An 18,277-nucleotide genomic window follows, 5' to 3' on the forward strand; every position below is an offset into this window, starting at 1 on the left:
CAGGCAACCAAGCACATGCTTGGGGCGGCGCCTGGTAAGGAGCGGCCAATCTTGGGGTGGCGGGGGGCAGCGCGGCGCGGCATTCTGCGGGGGGGGGGGCGCTCCGGCGGTGCGGCGCTCGGCGGGGGGGGGCGGGCTCCGGCGGCACGGCGCTCGGCGGGGGGGCGGCGCGGGGCGGGGCGCGGCGCTCGGGGGGGGGGGGTGTTCCAGCGGCGCTGGGGGGGGGTTCCGGCGGCGCAGCGCTCGGTGGGGGGGCGGTGCGGGGCGCGGCACTCGGCGGGGGGGGGGGTTCCAGCGGCCCTCGGCGGGGGGGCGGCGCTTTTTTTTTGCTGCTTGGGGCAGCAAAAAAGTTAGAGCCGGCCCTGAGTGTATGAAATCATTTTGTTTTACTGCACCTTCCCTGACCAGCCCACATTGATGTCGGTGAAGTGTTCCTGGTGAGCCACCAATACTTGCAGAATCAGAGAAAAGTAGACATTTATGTTGATGTACTCTGTGGCAAAGTGAGTTGGTGCCAAAATCGTGATGTACAGGCTGTCTATCATCATACCGCAGTTCAGGAACCCCATTGCTGCTAATCCATCCACTCTGGCCCGCACATTGCTGAGACTCACAGTTCTGAGTAGCAGGAGACAATTAATGGCCCTGCAACACTTGCATGACAACAGCGCCCACCATGGATTTTCCAACTCCAAAATGATTTCCTACTGATCAATACCAATCCGGCATTGCAAGTTTCCAGAGTTCTAATCCCTACTTGCTTCTCCCCTGTCAATGCAGCTTTCATCCTAGTGTCCTTGCACGTGGTGAGCATTGTGCATAGATCCAAGGACGTGGCCTTTTGCATCTGAAAGTTCTGCAGCCACCATCTGTTGTCCCAAACCTGCATTACAATGCACCCCACCAGGCAGTGCTCATTCCTCAGGCCCAAAAGTGGCCTTCCACAATCCGCAGCTGCTTTGTGAACATCACCAGCAACCGTGAATTGTTTTTTGCTGTGTCCCTCAGCAAACAGTCCTTGAAGAAATCATCATGGTTCCTGTTATTGCAATACTTCCTGTGGGTCCACAAATACAGGGGTGACATCGTGCTCAGAACACGCAGAACTGTGAGCCACTGTGTTATCCCTCTGCATCAGGAAGTGAGAGCTTTGCAGCTGCTAAGCTATATGTCAACTCTCTGAAGCACCAGCCTGTCTGCCTTGTCAGCAAACTCTTCAAGACTCTACCAGTCTAAATCTTGCCTTGCAGGTAACGATCAGTGAACCCCTGTTCCTGAGTTCCCTAGAGACATCTTGCAGCGTCCAGTCCCTCTCACTGGACACTCACAGAAATTAAGTTTGGTGCCTCCAACAAGACAGAGCACACATCAGCCTATTAGGTTAGCTGAAGACTCACACTTCACTTTAGTACACAGAACTGAGATGGTTTTGTAATAAAACAATACATTTATTAATAAAGAACAGTTTTGAATGATACAAAGGAGGAGAAAAGGAGACGTGTGTGGTTATGAACAAAACATAATAAAAAACACTTTTTAGTAACTAAAATTTAAAGCAAGTTACAATCTTTGCCTTAATCAGTTTTCTTAAATACATAAGATTATCAGTGCCCTAGCCCTCCAGACTAGGGGATCCAACTTTCACAGGCTCAGAGGTGCTGTACCCTATGTCCCCTCAGTGATGGATAACTAAAAGGTCTTTTTGCTCCCCTTATATTACCCAAAGTCCATTGTCTGTGCCTCAAGAGCCAGAAAGGTTTCCTGTGGCGTGTGTGCAAATTCTGTCCCCTAGCGTGCTCACCAAGCTGTCACTTGTTAGCGTGCTGGCTTTGTTTACCTTATATGTAAATATACTTTCATTGTCCTCTGGCTTACAAAGGTTAACACAGACAAATAAATTCACATTCCTTCATCTAAGACAGGCTGTTTTATCAGTTCTCTCCGTAACATATTTTAGGAACATATTTCCAGGACACACACAGCTCTTTATACACCATCAATACGTATATCAGGCAATAATATTCATGACCAGTGTGTCACTGGCTTTCATAAAAACACCTTACTCTATGGACTTTTATAGTCTAAAAATATTGTATACAATAAGTTGATTCAATTGCTTATTCTTTATTTATTCCCTCTATTCTACCCCTAGGGTTTCTGGACCCCCTTGAGAGTTTTCTACTGGAGTTTTGGCCACTGGCCATAACATGAGCTTCATCACTGCCCCACTCTTTTCTGGATAGGGCATCAGCTACAAAAGGCACAAAAATTATGGGCTGTGGATGACATTATGGGATGGAGAATGTTGCATGTCAGTCACTGGAGCGCTGCGTAGGCCTGAGACCTGATCAACCACATATTAAACCAGCTTTGGGTGAAACTCAGGGAGTTCACCACTAAAACTGAAAAAAGGAATGTTTGCTACTGATAAAGCACCCCCACCTCAGGAATGTCCCTAATGAGAGTTATAACCACCAAGGTTGTAAAGACACTGGGAAATTAGGGAGGATACAGAAAGAGACAAATAGTAAGATAAGCTCTGACCAGCGTTTTATGCTGACCATCTGCACAAATAGAGAAGGTGACAATTAAGTTTCAATTTGGGCATGAAAGTTAAAATGTAAAGAACTTGGGTGGGAAGGAGGACACATAGATGGCAGTGCATAATTGACTAAATTTTTGTTCTTTAGGAATGTGGGATAATGTGATAGGGGTTTAGTAAATTTGAAGGAGGGAGCTAGTTTTACCTATATACTGTAAAAAAAAACCAATGCTCTTTGGGAACCATTTCTGGACTGCAGTTCAACATGAAGCTGCTGGAACTCTGACCCCTCTGCACGACTGTGACATGCAGAGGCATCGCCAGGAACCCCCAGATGAATGACTCCTGACTGGCCATTGGGTGAAATTTGTCTATATATTAGGAGTGGTGAGCATAAGAGATTTGCTTGGTATATGTATTCTGTGTGTGTTGCTAATAAATAGACGTTTAGAGCACAACTGTGTAAGGCTTTCACTGGGAAAAGGTTCCGCAGACCCATTGAGCCCTGAGCCCCGAGAGAGAGGGCGGGTACTTAAATTGACCAGGTTTCTTCCTAAGCCCCATGGGTAAGGATAGGTGCTTTACACCCTGAGCCCTTGGAAGGGAAAGAGTGGGGGTGCCCTAAATTGACCAGGTCATGCCGTGAGCCCTCGGTAGGGTATAGGCGGGATGCCCTAAGTTGAGCAGGCAACCCCTGCGTCCCACAGATCATTTCTGTCGCATCACACATTGTGAACATTTCCCAAAAGGCATTGTGCAGAAAGGCTGTGCATGGTAAAGTAGGATAGCTACCCCTGGTGCACTGCACTTTACATTGTCACAAGCACTCCTGGTGAGTAGATGCAGTGCTGACACAAGCAGCCAAGTATGCACATACCTAACCGATAAACAAATTTGGCAGCTGTACGCTGATGTCACTTTGCATCAATCACAGCTTGTAGTGTAGACATGGCCTTAGTCTACTTGCTGAGATGTGACTACAACTCAAGGATCCTCTCTAGCTGCTTTTAACTTTGATAAACATAAAAGTAAAAAGGGAATCCAGAAACAGGTGACTGCCTCCCTATAATCACCTCCAATAACCATCTACATCCTGTGCAAAAACTTTGCCTACTTTGATTTAGAAACAGCTACATCTAATGACACACAATGATAATACTGAACCAATAATAGGCCTTTGAAAGCTTGACTAACTTTCCCTTTGATTACCCCTTTCAAATAGGATCTGATGATGACCTAGCTTCTTTAACATGTTCCTTACTTTCATGGGCCTGTCTGCTCACAGCACATCTGGAATTTCAATCAGGTAAGAAAAAATTTGCATGTCATAATTTATTTTTTGGCCTAAGAGATGTGTTGAAATTAGCAATCACTAACTATGTCTCACCAGGGAACCTTTTAGTTCTGCCATTTAAGGCAAGCAGTATATGCTCTCTGAAATTCTTGAGCCAGAGATGTGGTTGTTGCTCTTTCATTCTTTACATGAGAAATCAATTTTCAGTTGCATCACTCAACCTGCCAAAGCACTAGGTAGGACAAAGACCCCAAATTAGGGGTGTGGGGAAAAAAGAGCAAAAAGGTTTAGTGAAATGGGATTATTTTCTGTAAGCATAATAATACCTAGCTTTCAAAAGGGGAACAAAGAGGAACCAGGAAATTATAGATAAGTCAGCCTAACTCCGATACCTGGAAATACACTGGAACAAATGATTAAACAGTCAATTTGTAAGCACTTAGAGGATAATAGGGTTATAAGGAATAGCCAGCATGAATTGGTCAAGAACAAATCATTCCAAATCAACCTAATTTCCTTCTTTGACAGGGTTACTGGGTGGCGGGGGGAGAAGCAGTAGATGTGATATATCTTGATTTTAGGAAGGCTTTTGACACAGTCCCACATGATAGTCTCATAAGCAAACTAGGGCAATATCACCTAGATTAAATTACTATAAGGAAGGTACACAACTGGTTTAAAGACCTTACTCAAAGAGTAATTTTCAGTGTTTTGTTGTCAAACTGGGATCCCACAGGGGTCAGTCCTGGGTCTGATACTAGTCAAATATTTTCAGTATGACTTGGATAATGGATTGGAGAGTGTGCTTATAAAAATTGTGGATCACCCCAAACTGGGAGGCATTGCAAATACTATAGAGGACAGGATTAGAATTCAAAACTACCTTGATAAATTGGAAAACTGGTATGAAAGTAACAAGACAATATTCAATGAAGTGCAAAGTATTTCACTTAGGAAGGAAAAATCAAATGCACAACTATAAAATGGGGGGGCAACTGTCTAGATGGTAGTACTGCTGAAAAGGATCTGTATTAACAAGACTGTCATATGTAAGATATGGGAAGTAATTCCTGCTGTACTCAGCAGTAGCAAGGCCTCAGCTGGAGAACTGTGCCCAGTTCTGGGTGCAACACTTTAAGAACGATGTGAATAAATTGGAGAGTCCAGAGGATAAAAGGTTTAGAAAACCTAACCTTTACATTTAAATTTAAAGGTTAAAAAACTGGGCATGTTTAGCCTTGAGAAAAGAAGCCTGAGGGAGGATCTGATAACAACCTTCAAATATGTTAAAGGCTGTTATAAGAGCAGTGTGATCAGTTGTTTGCCATGTTCACTGAAGGTAGGACAAGAAATAATGTGCTTAATCTGCAGCAAGGGAGATTTAGGTTAGAGATTAGGAAAAACGTTCTAACCATCAGGATAGCTAAACACTAGCAGAGGTTTCCAAGGGAGGTTGTGGAATCCCCATCACTGGAGGTTTTTAAGACCAGATTAGACAAACACCTGTCAGGCATGGTCTAGGTTTTCTTGGTCCTGCTTCAGTGAAGGGGGCTGGACTAGAAAACACACTTCCAGCACTACGTTTCCATGAGTCTATAATAGTGTCTGTAAATTCAACGTTTCTATTTATCCACTGTACGTTGGTGCCAATTTCTAGTCATCAGTAATTTGCACTAATGAGAGTGAGCTACACTACTACAAACTCTGTATGGTACAGGGGCTGATTTGGGGCTGAAAAGGAAGGCTCTTGGAGAGGTCTGCTGACCTCTGAATAACGATGCTTTGCAAAAAGACCCTAGCAATTGTTCATGCCTAGCAATTCCCACTGTGTCACAGGTTCCTTCTGGATCAACCAAATCAACTCACATCTCAGTTTCCTATGACCAACTGGCCCATTCTCCAGGTACATCTGCTGAATTTCAGTTTTCTGTCTCCTTGCAGTTCCCATGTTTGCAACCACAGACTCCGACTACTTGACAACATTCAGCAACACCTGCAAGCTCATCATTCTTTGCATCATTGACAGCTGGTGGCACTTTCTTGGTCACCTCCCTTGAGACAATGGGTCAGCCATATAAACACACAATATGCTTTTGTGTGGGGTTAATTAATTAGGCCCAACTCCACAAAGGGTCTTAGGCACTGCAACACCTAACTTTTAGGTGCTTAGAAAATCATAGGAACAACGTTATCCACAAAGCTTGAGTTAGGCACCTAGACGCCCTAGACAGTGAATGGGGAAAGATAAGCGCTGTAGAACGTGATCCACAAAAGCCAGCAAACTAGGTGGGGAGCCATGTAAGGAGATGGCAATGCTGATGAGAGGGGTGTTTCATAAACCCCATTCCTCTCATGGAGACGTATTTACCTAAGTTTAAGAGTAGACCAGGCTTTAGGCATCTAGCTACGGTGCTCAGGAATGGGAAAAATCCACACCTCTGAGGGCCATAGGTATGCAACCTTTATCCCTGGTGTAAACACAGCTAGTCAGTGGAAGAATGCTTAGGGAGGTGGAGTTCCTGCAGTGATGAAAAACCCAGGGGAATGCCCTAGCCACTGGGGTGAATTTTTTGGGTGAATTTTTTTCGGCTAACAGTAAATGTGCTGGAAAATGCATTTTTTGGGGCACTGAAACTGTTAGGGAATTTGAATAGTTTCAGCCGGAAAAAAAAGGAACAAAATTCAGAACTGTTGAACCTGTGCATTTAGAAAGAATCAAACATTTTGATTTTAAATGTATGCAGTGTTGTAGCAGCTGTGTCAGTCCCAAGCTATTAGTGAGACAAGGTGGGTGAGGTAATATCTTTTATTGGACCAACTTCTGTTGGTGAGAGAGACAAGCTTTCAAGTTTACACAGAAGAAGAGCTCTGTGTCAGCTTGAAAGCTTGTCTCTCTCACCAACAGAAGTTGGTCCAATAAAAGATATTACCTCACCCACCTTGTCTCTTGATTTTAAATGACATTTTCTAAATGAAATGTCGAAGTGAAATGATTAAAATCAACAGTACTTAAGTGCCTAAATACCTCTAAAAATCTGGCCCTATCTGACTTGACCAAGGTCAATGGGAAGTCTGGGGCAGTGCAGGGAATTTAACACAGGTCTCCTTATTCCCAGACTAGTCCCCTAACCACTAAGTCAGCCTTCATCCACTGTGAGCAGATCCAAGTGGTAATGCTTGGGGGGGGATGGAGCTCCTGGTAGGGGCCCCACCAACCTCATTCCCAGAAGCCTCTCACACAAAAACTGGGGGAGTGGTAAATAATGAAGAGGACAGGTCACTGATACAGTGATATGGATCACTTAGTAAGTTGAGTACAAGCAAACAACATGTATTTTAATACAGCCAAATGTAAACGTATTAATCTAGGACGCGGTGGGCAAACTACAGCCTGTGGTCTGGATCCGACCCATCAAGGCTTTGGCTCCGGCCCATGGGATTGCCACCCCTGTGGCGCCACAGGGCCCACGCCACTCCCAGAAGTGGCCGGCACCACATCCCTGCGGCCCCGTGGGGGGCAGAGGGCTCCGTATGCTACCTTGCCTGCAGGCACAGCCCCCCCGCAGGCTCCCATTGGCCGGGAATGGGGAACTGTGGCCAATGGGAGCTTCAGGAGAGGTATCCACAGGTGAGGGCAGCGTGTGGAGCTCTCTGCCCTCTCCTCCCCCAGGGGCCGCAGGGACGTGGTGCCGGCTGCTTCTGGGAGCAGCGCAGGGCCAGGGCAGGCAGGAAGGCAGGGAGCCTGCCCTGGCCCCGGTGCATGCCGCTGCTACTCCGGAACCACTCCAGGTAAGCAGCGCCAGGCCGGAGCCCTCACCCCAAACCCCTCCTGCACCCTGCACCCCAACCCCCTGCCGTGAGCTCCCTGCCGCACCCCAACCCCCTGCCCTGAGCCCACTGCTGCACCTCGCACCCTTCATGCACCCCAACCTGCTGCCCTGAGCCCCCTCCCACACTCTGCACCCCCTCCCGCACCCCAACCCCCTTCCCTGAGCCACCTAGTACATCCCACACTCCTCCTCTGCCCCAACCCCTTGCCCTGAGACCCTTCCTGCACACCACACCCCCTCCCACACCCCAACCCCCTGCTCCAGCCCTACATTCATGGCCCTGCATGCAATTTCCCCACCCAGATGTGGCCCTCAGGCCAAAAAGTTTGCCCACCCCTGATCTAGGAACAAAGAATGCAGGCCATACTTACAGGGTGGAGGACTCTATCCTGGGAAGCAGTGCTGCTGAAAAAGATTAGGGGGGGTCATGGTGGATCATCAGCTGGACAAGAACTCCTAGTGCAATGCTGTGGCCAAAAGGACTAATGCAGTCCAGGGATGTAAAACAGGGGAATCTTAAGCAGGAGTAGAGCAGTTATGTTACTTTGGCATTGGTGAGACCATTGCTGGAATACTGTGTCTAGTTCGGGTGTCCACAATTCAAAAAAGGGGTTGATAAATTGGAAAGCGTTCAGAGAGAGGCACAGGAATGATTATAGGATTGGAAAATAATGCCTTATAATGAGCTCAATCTGTTTAATTTAACAACAAGAAGATTAAGGGCTGCCTTGATTACAGTTTCTACATACCTACACTGGGAACAAAAATTTGATAATGAGCTCTTCAGTCTAGTAGACATAGGTGTAACAGGCTCCAGTGGCTGGAAGCTGAAGCTAGACAAATTCACACTGGAAATAAGATGTAATTTTTTTTAACAGTGGGGGTATTAACCCATTGAAACAAGTTGCCAAAATTTGTGGTGGATTCTCCATCACTGGCAATTTTAAATCAAGATTGGATGTTTTTTCTAAAAGATCTGCTCTAATTCAAACAGGTATTAATTCAGGGAAGTCCTATGGCCTGTCTTATACAGTAGGTCAAACTAGACAATTACAATGGTCCCTTCTGGCCTTGGGATCTATGAATCTCAGCCCAGGAGGGGTCATGGCTCTGGGAGAATGGGCTTTAAGTTGGATTTGGCCAAAGGATTCTTGCTGAGACATAGGCTAGTCAAACGCAGGAACAGATCCAGGAGGAAAGGGTAGCTGAAGAGGGTTTAGGTCACCATTAGGTTTCCTTGCAGTGATACAGACACAACTACAATAGCTAGCTAGCTATTTACTAAATAAACAGCCTTAGTCAGATTTTGTTAATGACTCTTATTTGTTCATTATCTCTGCAACTGTGATTGGTGCCAGTGCCATTCTCAGCAATAGCAGCCATTTCACTGCTCACTCCCAGCAGGGTTTCTAGTCTCATGACACAGAATCAGCACAGGAAATGCAGTTTAGCATGTAAATGCCCAAGAAAGGTAGGAGACTTTAAAAACAACCCTAAGGCAGGGTCTATTATTAAAAATAAATGTGATTCATTTCAAATTCTGCACGCCAAGAACAAAATGTGGCTCCTGAGCGTGGATTGCCAGGTGCGAGCGCAGTCAGAAATCCTTACCTTTGCCCCTCTCGCTGATGACTTGCCCAATCCTCCTTCCACTGAGGTCATTGAGAGTTTTGCAATCAACTTCAATGGAAGCAAGAATGGCCCATGACTTTGCTCCACTGAGGAGGTCTTTGCCCTCAGAGGAGAAGAGCCTGTTTAGGAGCTAGAGACTACGGAAATGACACTGAAACCTCTGTATCTTGTCAAGTTTGAAATGCTGCCAAAATGAGCGAGAGAGAGAAAAGGAATAAAACTGGAGGTGAACAAAGGGGGACCGGTTTGTGGGCGTGTTTCTGCAGAAATGGAGGAGCAGCTAATCTGGGCAGGAAGAAGTTGTACAGGGGAGTGCGGTATTTGGTTGGAGGCATTGAAATGGGACTTAGGAGATCTGTGTACAATTCATACCTCAGCTACAGACCATGGGCTGGTCCTTTGTTCTTCCTCTCCCTCAGTTCCCCATTTGTGAAATGGGGATAAAATACTTTCCTACCTCACAGGGGTATGGTGAAGATACATTCACCAGTGTTTGTGAGGTGCTCAGTGGGAAGGGGCATATAAATAGACAGGCTTAACTACGATAGCTGTTTTAATGGAACACCTCTCAGGGAACTGATTTAGCTTGATAACGCAAATGCCAGTTACTGCTGCTTAAATCATCACAGAGTTAGCAATATAGTAGACTCTTCTTTTTTTAAAAAAAGGTCAGGGATACACAGAGTATTGAATGGGTGTGCTTTTATTGTACTTTGTATAAATCTAAAATAAATACATTTAACAGGGATGCATTCAGCCAATGCCAAGGAGTTGAGTAGCATTTAACTTGTAGTGAAATTCCAAGATATAGTCCATTAATATGAAAATTGCTAAATCAAGACGGAAAGAGAAAATAAAGATGAGAAACGGTGAATATCACTTTTTATTTTGTATTCAGTACAGTGTTTTATTTCAATTAAAGTTTTTTTCAGAGCTTTTCCCTACTTTTTCTTTTTAATGAGCTACTCTGTTATATTGCCATAGGGGACTCTGAATATATCAGGTAAGAGGATTCTGGTATAGCAAATTCTCAATTACAGGAGAACCCCAGGCTGGTATTTTTTTTTTACATTTTTTCTAATTGTTCCTGTTCGTGATTACTCTTTTATTGGAACCATAAAAAATATCAGACACGTCACACATAGGTAATGCCATTTATTATGAAGCTACAATAATAAATTGATATAGGTTGTTTCTTAAACACTTTATGTGCTAGAACAGCCTGTGCAGGTGCTGTGTAAAAGCGCTCATGCAGAGCAAGATGAAGGGTACTGAAGTGTCTCGGAATAATATGGTGGGCTTGCGTAACATGCGTCTAGCGCAAATGGTTATTTAGTTCACTTGTGAGACTAGCACCCATCAGAATTATAGCCACAAAACCATCTTTCCTTAAAAGATTAATTTTAAAAAAATGGAAACTTGTTAAACTGATCAAGGGACTCTATTACAAAGGCAGTCAGCATATGGCAGATAGTAAGGTGAGGAGCATGGTATAAGCACCTAGATAGAATAGAGTACTAGCATAACTGTATTATAAAGGTTCATGTTGCTCTCAGTCTTTCCTCTAAAGGTGTAAGCTTAGCACCAAGTGTGGCAGTACTCCCCTTTGGCCCCAAGGGAGTCAAATCATTTGAATAATGGACCATCACTTCTTCACCTTCCTCAATTTTAAATAAATCACAACGCCTGGATGCAAATAATGAAGTGAGAAATTACTCCATGCTGGCTGTAATGAGCACAGAAAGATAACCTCAGCTGGGTGAGTTCCCTTCTACCTATATCATGCCCACTTGGTCAGTCTCCCACGTCACTGTCGGGTGCCTGCTAGTCCTAGCTCATTTACACTGTGCCACGTGGGCATGAAGGCTCATGTCCTCCTGAGTCTAGAGATACGTCGACAATGGAGGTAATTTCCAGCTCGCGTAGGTGTACACGCGCTAGCCTTGATCTAGCTAGCAGGCTAAAAATAGAAGTGTAGCCATGGTGGGATGGGAGGCAGGACGGTTTAGCTGTTTGAGTAAATACCATGGTAGGACTGTACTCAGGCCGGCCAGAGCCTCCCACCGCTGCTGCTCCACTTCTATGGTTAGTGTGCTAGCTTGATCAAACACCTACCTGTGCTGGAAATTATACTGCCGCTCCGGTATGGATGTATCCGAGGAGATTGTGATGGTCAAGTAAAGCCCTTAATTTTCAAGCCCCAGTTCTGAGAGGTGCTGTGCACCTCAAGAGCACTTGCAAGCTCCATTGAGTTAGGTGGGTCCGTGTTTGGCCCTCAATACAAGCTCTGCTTGAGAGTGACAGTGGAGCTCTATGACCAAATCCTTTGCAGTCATGTTGCTGCTTCAGAGAAGAAACGCATCCATCCTTTCATTTTATTTAATAACTTTATCTCCAAACTGTATAAAAATGGTCTGGTTTTTATTCCTTATCCAGACTATTAAACATTCAGGAGTTCAAAAAATAAAAAGCAAATATTCTTAAGCATCTCATAATGTTTAGAAGGCAATAGAACTGGCACTGACCAGCAACACCATAGGTCTGTATAATTTTAGAGAGTGTATGTGCATACAGATTATGTATGTATGCACGCATGCGCACACACACATATGATACATCATTTTAGTCACCAGCCAAATATTAGCACCATATTATATTAGCACCATATCTTTAACAGCTGATTTAAAGCAGCTATAAAGTAGCTGTAATTGTCATTAAATTGTTGTCCCACACACAGTAAGAGGCCTGATCTTGAGATGTTTCACCTGCAGAACTCCCATGAACTTCAAGTGAAGAATTGAGGCACAGATCTTGCAAATGCCGCCATGCCATGGTATGTGAGTGTGGGTATATTCTCGAGGGACGGACCGCTATGCTCACCTGCATGGCTGCAGTTGCTGGATCGTGGCCTTAATTAGTACGGTATAGTCAGGTCTAAACGTATTTCTAGTACGTTTTACAATCACTCCTTTAGTCACTGCAACACATTTATGACTGTGTTACTCCTTTTCATACGGTATAAAACCAAGAAGACTGTATGTAGTACATCCTTAGGACAATTAGGAAGCTGCAGGGTATGGCTAGGATTTTCAAATGTTAGCCAATACATATGTTAGGCATAGTATATTCCACATTAATAGGTATTATGTGCATGGTATTAATATAATATACATGATATACAGGAGTGTTGGGAAGTTAGTTAACACAGTTATCTTCCCACAATTCTATTCACCCATGTCAAGCATCCCCCAACACTTTGCAAAGCTGAAGTCAGCTTTGGCATTAGGAAATAGAAAACTTGTCAAAGCAAAGGGGCATGAATACTTTGCACTCAGTCAGCGGTTCTCAAACTATGGGTCGGGATCCCAAAGTGGGTTGCAACCTCATTTTAATGGGGTCGTCAGGGCTGGTGTTAGATTGCTGTGGCCCGTGGCCGGAGCCCCATCGCCCGGGGCTGAAGCTGAAGCATGAGTCCCACCATGTGGCGGGGCTCAGGTTACAAGTCCCTGCACGCCAACTGGAGCTGAAGCCCTTTGGCCCTCCCACCCCACTTGGGGCAGCGGGTCGTATAGTAATTTTGTGGTCAGAAGGGGGTCGCGGTGCAATGAAGTTTGAGCACCCCTGCACTATGTCCAGGCAGGGTGGACTTTCATGGCCCATCCACATTTGGAATGTAGTATTCTAAATAAGGGCTAGGAAAGTATAGGGAGGTATCAAGGACAAAACTGGCACAAAGTGGTGGGTTGAGAGAAGCACCCAACCAAAGGCTGCTCTAGTTATAGGTGAACTAGGCACTGCCTAAGGCAGCATACTTGCCCCAGCGCCCCTCCATCATGGGCAGCTGGGCCAAATTTGAGTCGTGTTGCGACCTCATGTGCCAGGTTGCAATGCTACTCAAATTTGGCCCAGCCGCCCCTCTGTCACGATGGAGGGGCAGCTGAGCCAAATCTGCCACTCTAGGCCGATGAGGAGGGGGGCAGAACACTGAAGTTTTGCCTAAGGTGGCAGTTTGTCTTGAGTGGCCTCTGCATCCAACTTCCATCGAATTTCAGTGAACTTGAGCACCACGCTCCTTTCAGCCCCTTTAAAATGCTCAGCTTAAATCCTTGCGCGTTTTAAAGGCCAATCGAGCTCCCATTGAGGGTAGTTACACCATTGTTTTCAGTGGCAGTAGGATCAAGCCTACTATCTGATACCATACATGGGAAATGCTCCACTATTGACTAGGCTTCCTTAGCAGATATTTGATTGTTTGCTTTAGACTATCACTGTAAAATAAACTGTTTAATTGGGTCCAGTAGGTGCTGAAAGCTTGGTTTTAAAAAAGGTTGAATACTGCATCATGACAGCATAAAATATATGGTATAATTTAATCCTAAACATTTGTTCTTTAGGTCGTTCCAAGATATTTGCACCAACAGAACCATGCTCAGAACTGTGTATTTAGGAGGTCTCCTTTAGAGAGTCAGTCAAGTGTTTAACATTTTTTTCTTTTAATAAAACATGCTGACTAAACTAGTTTTCGAATGCAAGTTCATAGCTAGCTATGACAAACTCCACTAGTTATTTCAGGTTAATAGCCTTTTAAAGGGACAGCAATAACTAGCAGTTTTAAGAGACACTCGAACAGATTTAAAAAACAAAACAAAACAAGTTTGTACAAAACCTAAGGGCCCATGGTGGGGATCTTCTGCTGTCCCTTTGGGGGGTCAGCTTTACAGTCACTTTGTATCACTCTGGCAGTGCGAAGTGACTAATATACAGAAGGAGCTGGCTCAAAACATGCAGTAGAGCTCTGTGTTATAGTGTGATGGATCTGCTAAGGAGGAGGAGACTACAACTCCCATTAGTTCTCTCCCCATTCCCTCCTGGCCAGGTAAGAGAAAAGTTCCTGAACCCGGAAGTGGTCGGACTCTGTTTTGAAATGGTGGCTGCATGGCAAGCAAGTTGCTGCAGAGAAGCCGATTTCAGAGCAAACCCCCCAGGAACCATATGTAGAACAGGCTGTGAATGCCAGATGATACAGCTGAATGCAGGTCTGTATGGGACTTATAGGGGAACAGTGGCTGGGCAGGGAGCCGGAGCAAAGGGGCCTCAATGTGGAACACTAACTCATCCTGGCCTGGAAATCTCTAAGTGCCTATTTACTTGAATAGAGATTGGACTGGAGACAGCACCTCAGGCACTAGACCTGAAGAGCCCTAACTGTCCATTGGGCTGCCCCAGGGACCCAAACAAGAACCACAATTGCTCACTTTGAACTATAACTGGTTACGCTTCTGTACCTAGGGTATTTGCAACCTTTCCTTTTCCTGCCAGCCCTTTTCCTTGGCCGTGTGTCTGAGTAGTTATTGGGGTCCACTACGGCTAGGACCAATAAGGCTGAAGTGCCTACAGTGCTTGCCTCCAAGTTGCAGTATACCCGGCCCAGTACTAGCATCCTAGGAGGTTGTGTGCAGAGAAGCCCCAGTAATTACAATAGACAGGATAGAATAACTTTGCCCTTTGGAATCTGGGACTAAATGGTGCTATGTACAAGTGCCAGTTGTTATTTTAATACAGTTTTGGAGGAACCATAGTTTGTTCTTCCACTGTAAATGGAGAAAAACAAACAGCACAAAATTCATGTGAAGACCAAATTAATCCTGTATGCATGTCCTTAACCTGTATTCCATGCATGCATAAGAAGTACCAGGAACAGGTGTACATTGCAAATCACAATGACAAATTTGTGGCTGTCTTAAAGAGAAGGCTGGAGAAGCATATTGGGACTGGTTGCCCTAAAGGTTGTATTTTCCCAATATTGATCAGTTCTTTAGGTTTCCATCTATATAGAATGGCTCAATATAAAAGAGAAAAAACTCTGTAAATGGAACCCCTGATTAAATTAATCAGATTGAAAAACACCTAGTGCCCAGCAGGAGATTGGCTGTTGCTTTTTTTGATTGGAGGCAATTTTCTTCTGGGTTTGGTGTAATTTTGTTCTTTGAAGCGCTGTTGATTTCCAGATCTTGTTTTGTTAGGAATTTGGGGCCTGTTACAGGTGAAGCAGCATTGAGTCTGTATTGATGGCACCAAACATTTGCCAATCCGCTTCAGTCTCTGGCAGAAATTAATGGACAGCTTGTCCTTGTGGCACAGCAGGCCTATGGTGAAAAACATGATGAAAGTTAGTTATAGTCTGGGCGTCTAGATGAGAGTAACCTATATCCGTGTCTAGATCTGTGCGAGTGCATGGACAGAATAGGAGAGAAGCAGAGTATCTGAGCTCCAAGGCAGCACATGCACCGAGGACCTTTGATGAACAAGGCCCAAACCACAGTGTGTCACACCACTCTCAAAGGTACCGCATTTACAGATATGCACTGCCTCCCTGTCCCACTGCACTACCAGGGATTGCTGACTAGCTAGGGGAGGGGATTCCTCCAGAAGCTGTAGGAACTTACTTTTCTAAGAGGCCTTGTGGACTAGGAGGAGCTGGTGGTAGCTTTCAAATAAGGCAAGAGGGAGCAGATACTTGAGTGCAGCAGTTCAGGCCCCATTCTGCCCCCTCACTTTCTGTAAAGAACACACTGACCCATTCCTGTGTATTATCTTGCCATCTACCTGTGCTCTGCTCAGCATTCTCAGTCCCACATTACTTGCGGCTTCTTCAGCCTACCCATATCCGGTGTTTGATACAGCAGAACAATGTTCAGTAAGAGGGCCATGTATCAGCGTGCAGCCACCTGACTGGAGGATCATACCCAGCTTTGGGCTGATGCAAGCAAACCCCATGATAGCTCCTCAAAGAGGAACCTCAACCTGTACCATGGTATATCTAAGCAGCTGCTGGCCAATCATGGGATCAGGCAAACTGGGCAGCAGCGCAGGGAGAAGATAAAGGAGCTCAAGGTGACGTACCAAAAGACCAAGGATAAGAATTCCAAATCTGGTGCTGCCTCAACCACCTGTCTGTTTTATGGTGAACTGGACTATGTTCTGAGCAATGCCCCGAGCACAGAGTTTGTGGAGAAGAGGCACCAAACAGCCAGCCCAGAGAGGGGTAGCCCCTGGCTTTGGAGAGCACTGGCCCTGAATCATAGAATCTCTTCCTTGATCTGGGCCAGTAAGAGCACAGCGGGTGGAGACGAATCCGGGGAGGACCCAGTATCTGAACTGGTTAATATTGGCACAGCCCTCTCTGTTACTATTATGAAAGATATGATGTAATATTTGGGCAGGTTTTACCCTATAATCCTAGCTGCTGCTTCCATTGTGAGTGGATGCTGTGCCGTCACACACATCTAACTCACCCCCATTCTCTTCTCCTTCCCCCTTGCTCTCTCTCTGCAAGACGAGTGGAGACCTACTTGACGAGTGACTGTCTCATTATCAGTACTGAGGTGGGTACTTGGTGATCTCCCTTAGCTTCTGAAGGGGAGGCAAGTCCAGTACCGGTCTCTGACAGAAAATTCTGTTGGTGCTGTGTATGGTAGCAGTGCTGGCAAAGGGAGTGTGTGCGCTACCAGAACCAAGAACTCCAGTAGTGCCAAGGAGGTCGGTGCCAGGTATTTTGGTGCAGGCGCATATGGTGCTGCAGTTCCCAGTGTCAGCATGGATGATATTGAGGTGCTTAATCCTGGCATGCTCAGTGCTGAAAATGAAGACTTCCTTGGATTTTGGTACTGTAGCATCAGCACAGGACTCCACTTTAAGACTGTGGGAGGAGAGAGTCTTAGGAGACACTTTCCATCCTTGTACTGCAGAGGGGAATCAGTGCGGTCCCTGGAGCAGGACTCCTTGTGGCTCCTGCATGGTTTTGTCACTGGTGTGGCTGGCAGGAGGGACTTATTTAAAGCAGCCAAGGAGCTCAGGGCACTAGTCACGTGAGACTGAACAAGTACCTGACACTTCTATGAAGGTCTGTCCAGAATTGATGCTGCCCTTGTGGATCTTTCCAAGAGGAAGTACATCAGCTTTGCCTCCCTCACCATTAAGGCATAGTTTTGCACGTGTAAATGGGGACAGATTTTCAGGAGAGCTCAGCACATTGGATGCATGTTGGGTGCTGAGCTCTTTTGAAAAATCTCACCCAAGTGTATTAACTGACCTGCACTTTTCCTGCACGCTTGCATATTGCATTTCTGAGATTCTGGAGGCTTGAGCTCGTGCTCACACATAGTTTGATCTTCAGCTTCGTTATCTTCTGTATTGAGGCACTTTACTGTTCTTTGCTGAATGCCCCCTCCACAGGAAGCAGTGCACTGAAAGAGATACAATTAATTTATCCAAAAGCCTTCTGAATGGGGATTGTGTAGTATGCTTTTAGTACGTTTGTCAATCAGTGCAAAGCAGCTCTAACGTTTAAGTTGCTAAGCAAGGGATGCATGACCAAGATCTAAAGTACTACGTACCTTTCCAGGATTCCCAAAGATTGGCCAATATTTTCTACTCGCATTATTATAAGAGCAATAATGATATGAACTTCAGACAAAAGGAAAACAAAGCAAAGGAAAGGTTTATTTATATACTCTACATTCATATTCAGATCTTTTCCACCTGTTTTTCCCCCATGAGATTTTCCACTAATAGATTTGTGAACTGCATGCCCTGTATAACTAGATGGTAATGCTATACTGTTGTCTGACAAATCCATGACACCATTGGGCCTGCTATTACAGTCACCTTGCTGTTTAGTCTCACTCTGTTTACCTATGGTAAAATGATACGGGTTTCAAATCAAAATAAGCATTTGATACCTCGCTGTTACCTTGTTCTCTATTTATTATTAATGATCCCTTTTATGGCACTGTACAGCACAGTGTAAATTTACAAAGAAAATGTTTAGACCCTCAAGAATAATAGACTGTACTTGATCTTACAGCCAGTAAAAAACAGAACACAATCTCTAGAAGGTTGTAACCATCTGTAGAACACTAATACATGATATAAGCTAAACCAAATATATGAGGCAAATTTCAGCTCCAAAAACAGAGG

At 45.1% G+C, this 18,277-nt stretch overlaps 1 protein-coding gene across 1 annotated transcript in view; it reads right to left on the reverse strand.

The window, feature by feature from the left end:
- Positions 1–15,205: 15,205 nt before the first annotated feature.
- The window catches only part of ADAMTS12 (ADAM metallopeptidase with thrombospondin type 1 motif 12), a 265,348-nt gene continuing 262,276 nt past the window's right edge, over positions 15,206–18,277 (reverse strand). Inside the window, exons 23-24 of the mRNA XM_065406566.1 lie at positions 17,391–17,544; positions 15,206–15,444 (exon numbers count right to left, since the gene is read on the reverse strand). Of these exons, the coding sequence (XP_065262638.1) occupies positions 15,206–15,444; positions 17,391–17,544 (393 nt within the window). The remainder of the gene's footprint in view (positions 15,445–17,390; positions 17,545–18,277) is intronic.

The sequence above is a fragment of the Emys orbicularis genome, chromosome 6, assembly GCF_028017835.1.
Source record: "Emys orbicularis isolate rEmyOrb1 chromosome 6, rEmyOrb1.hap1, whole genome shotgun sequence".
Lineage (NCBI taxonomy): Eukaryota > Metazoa > Chordata > Testudines > Emydidae > Emys > Emys orbicularis.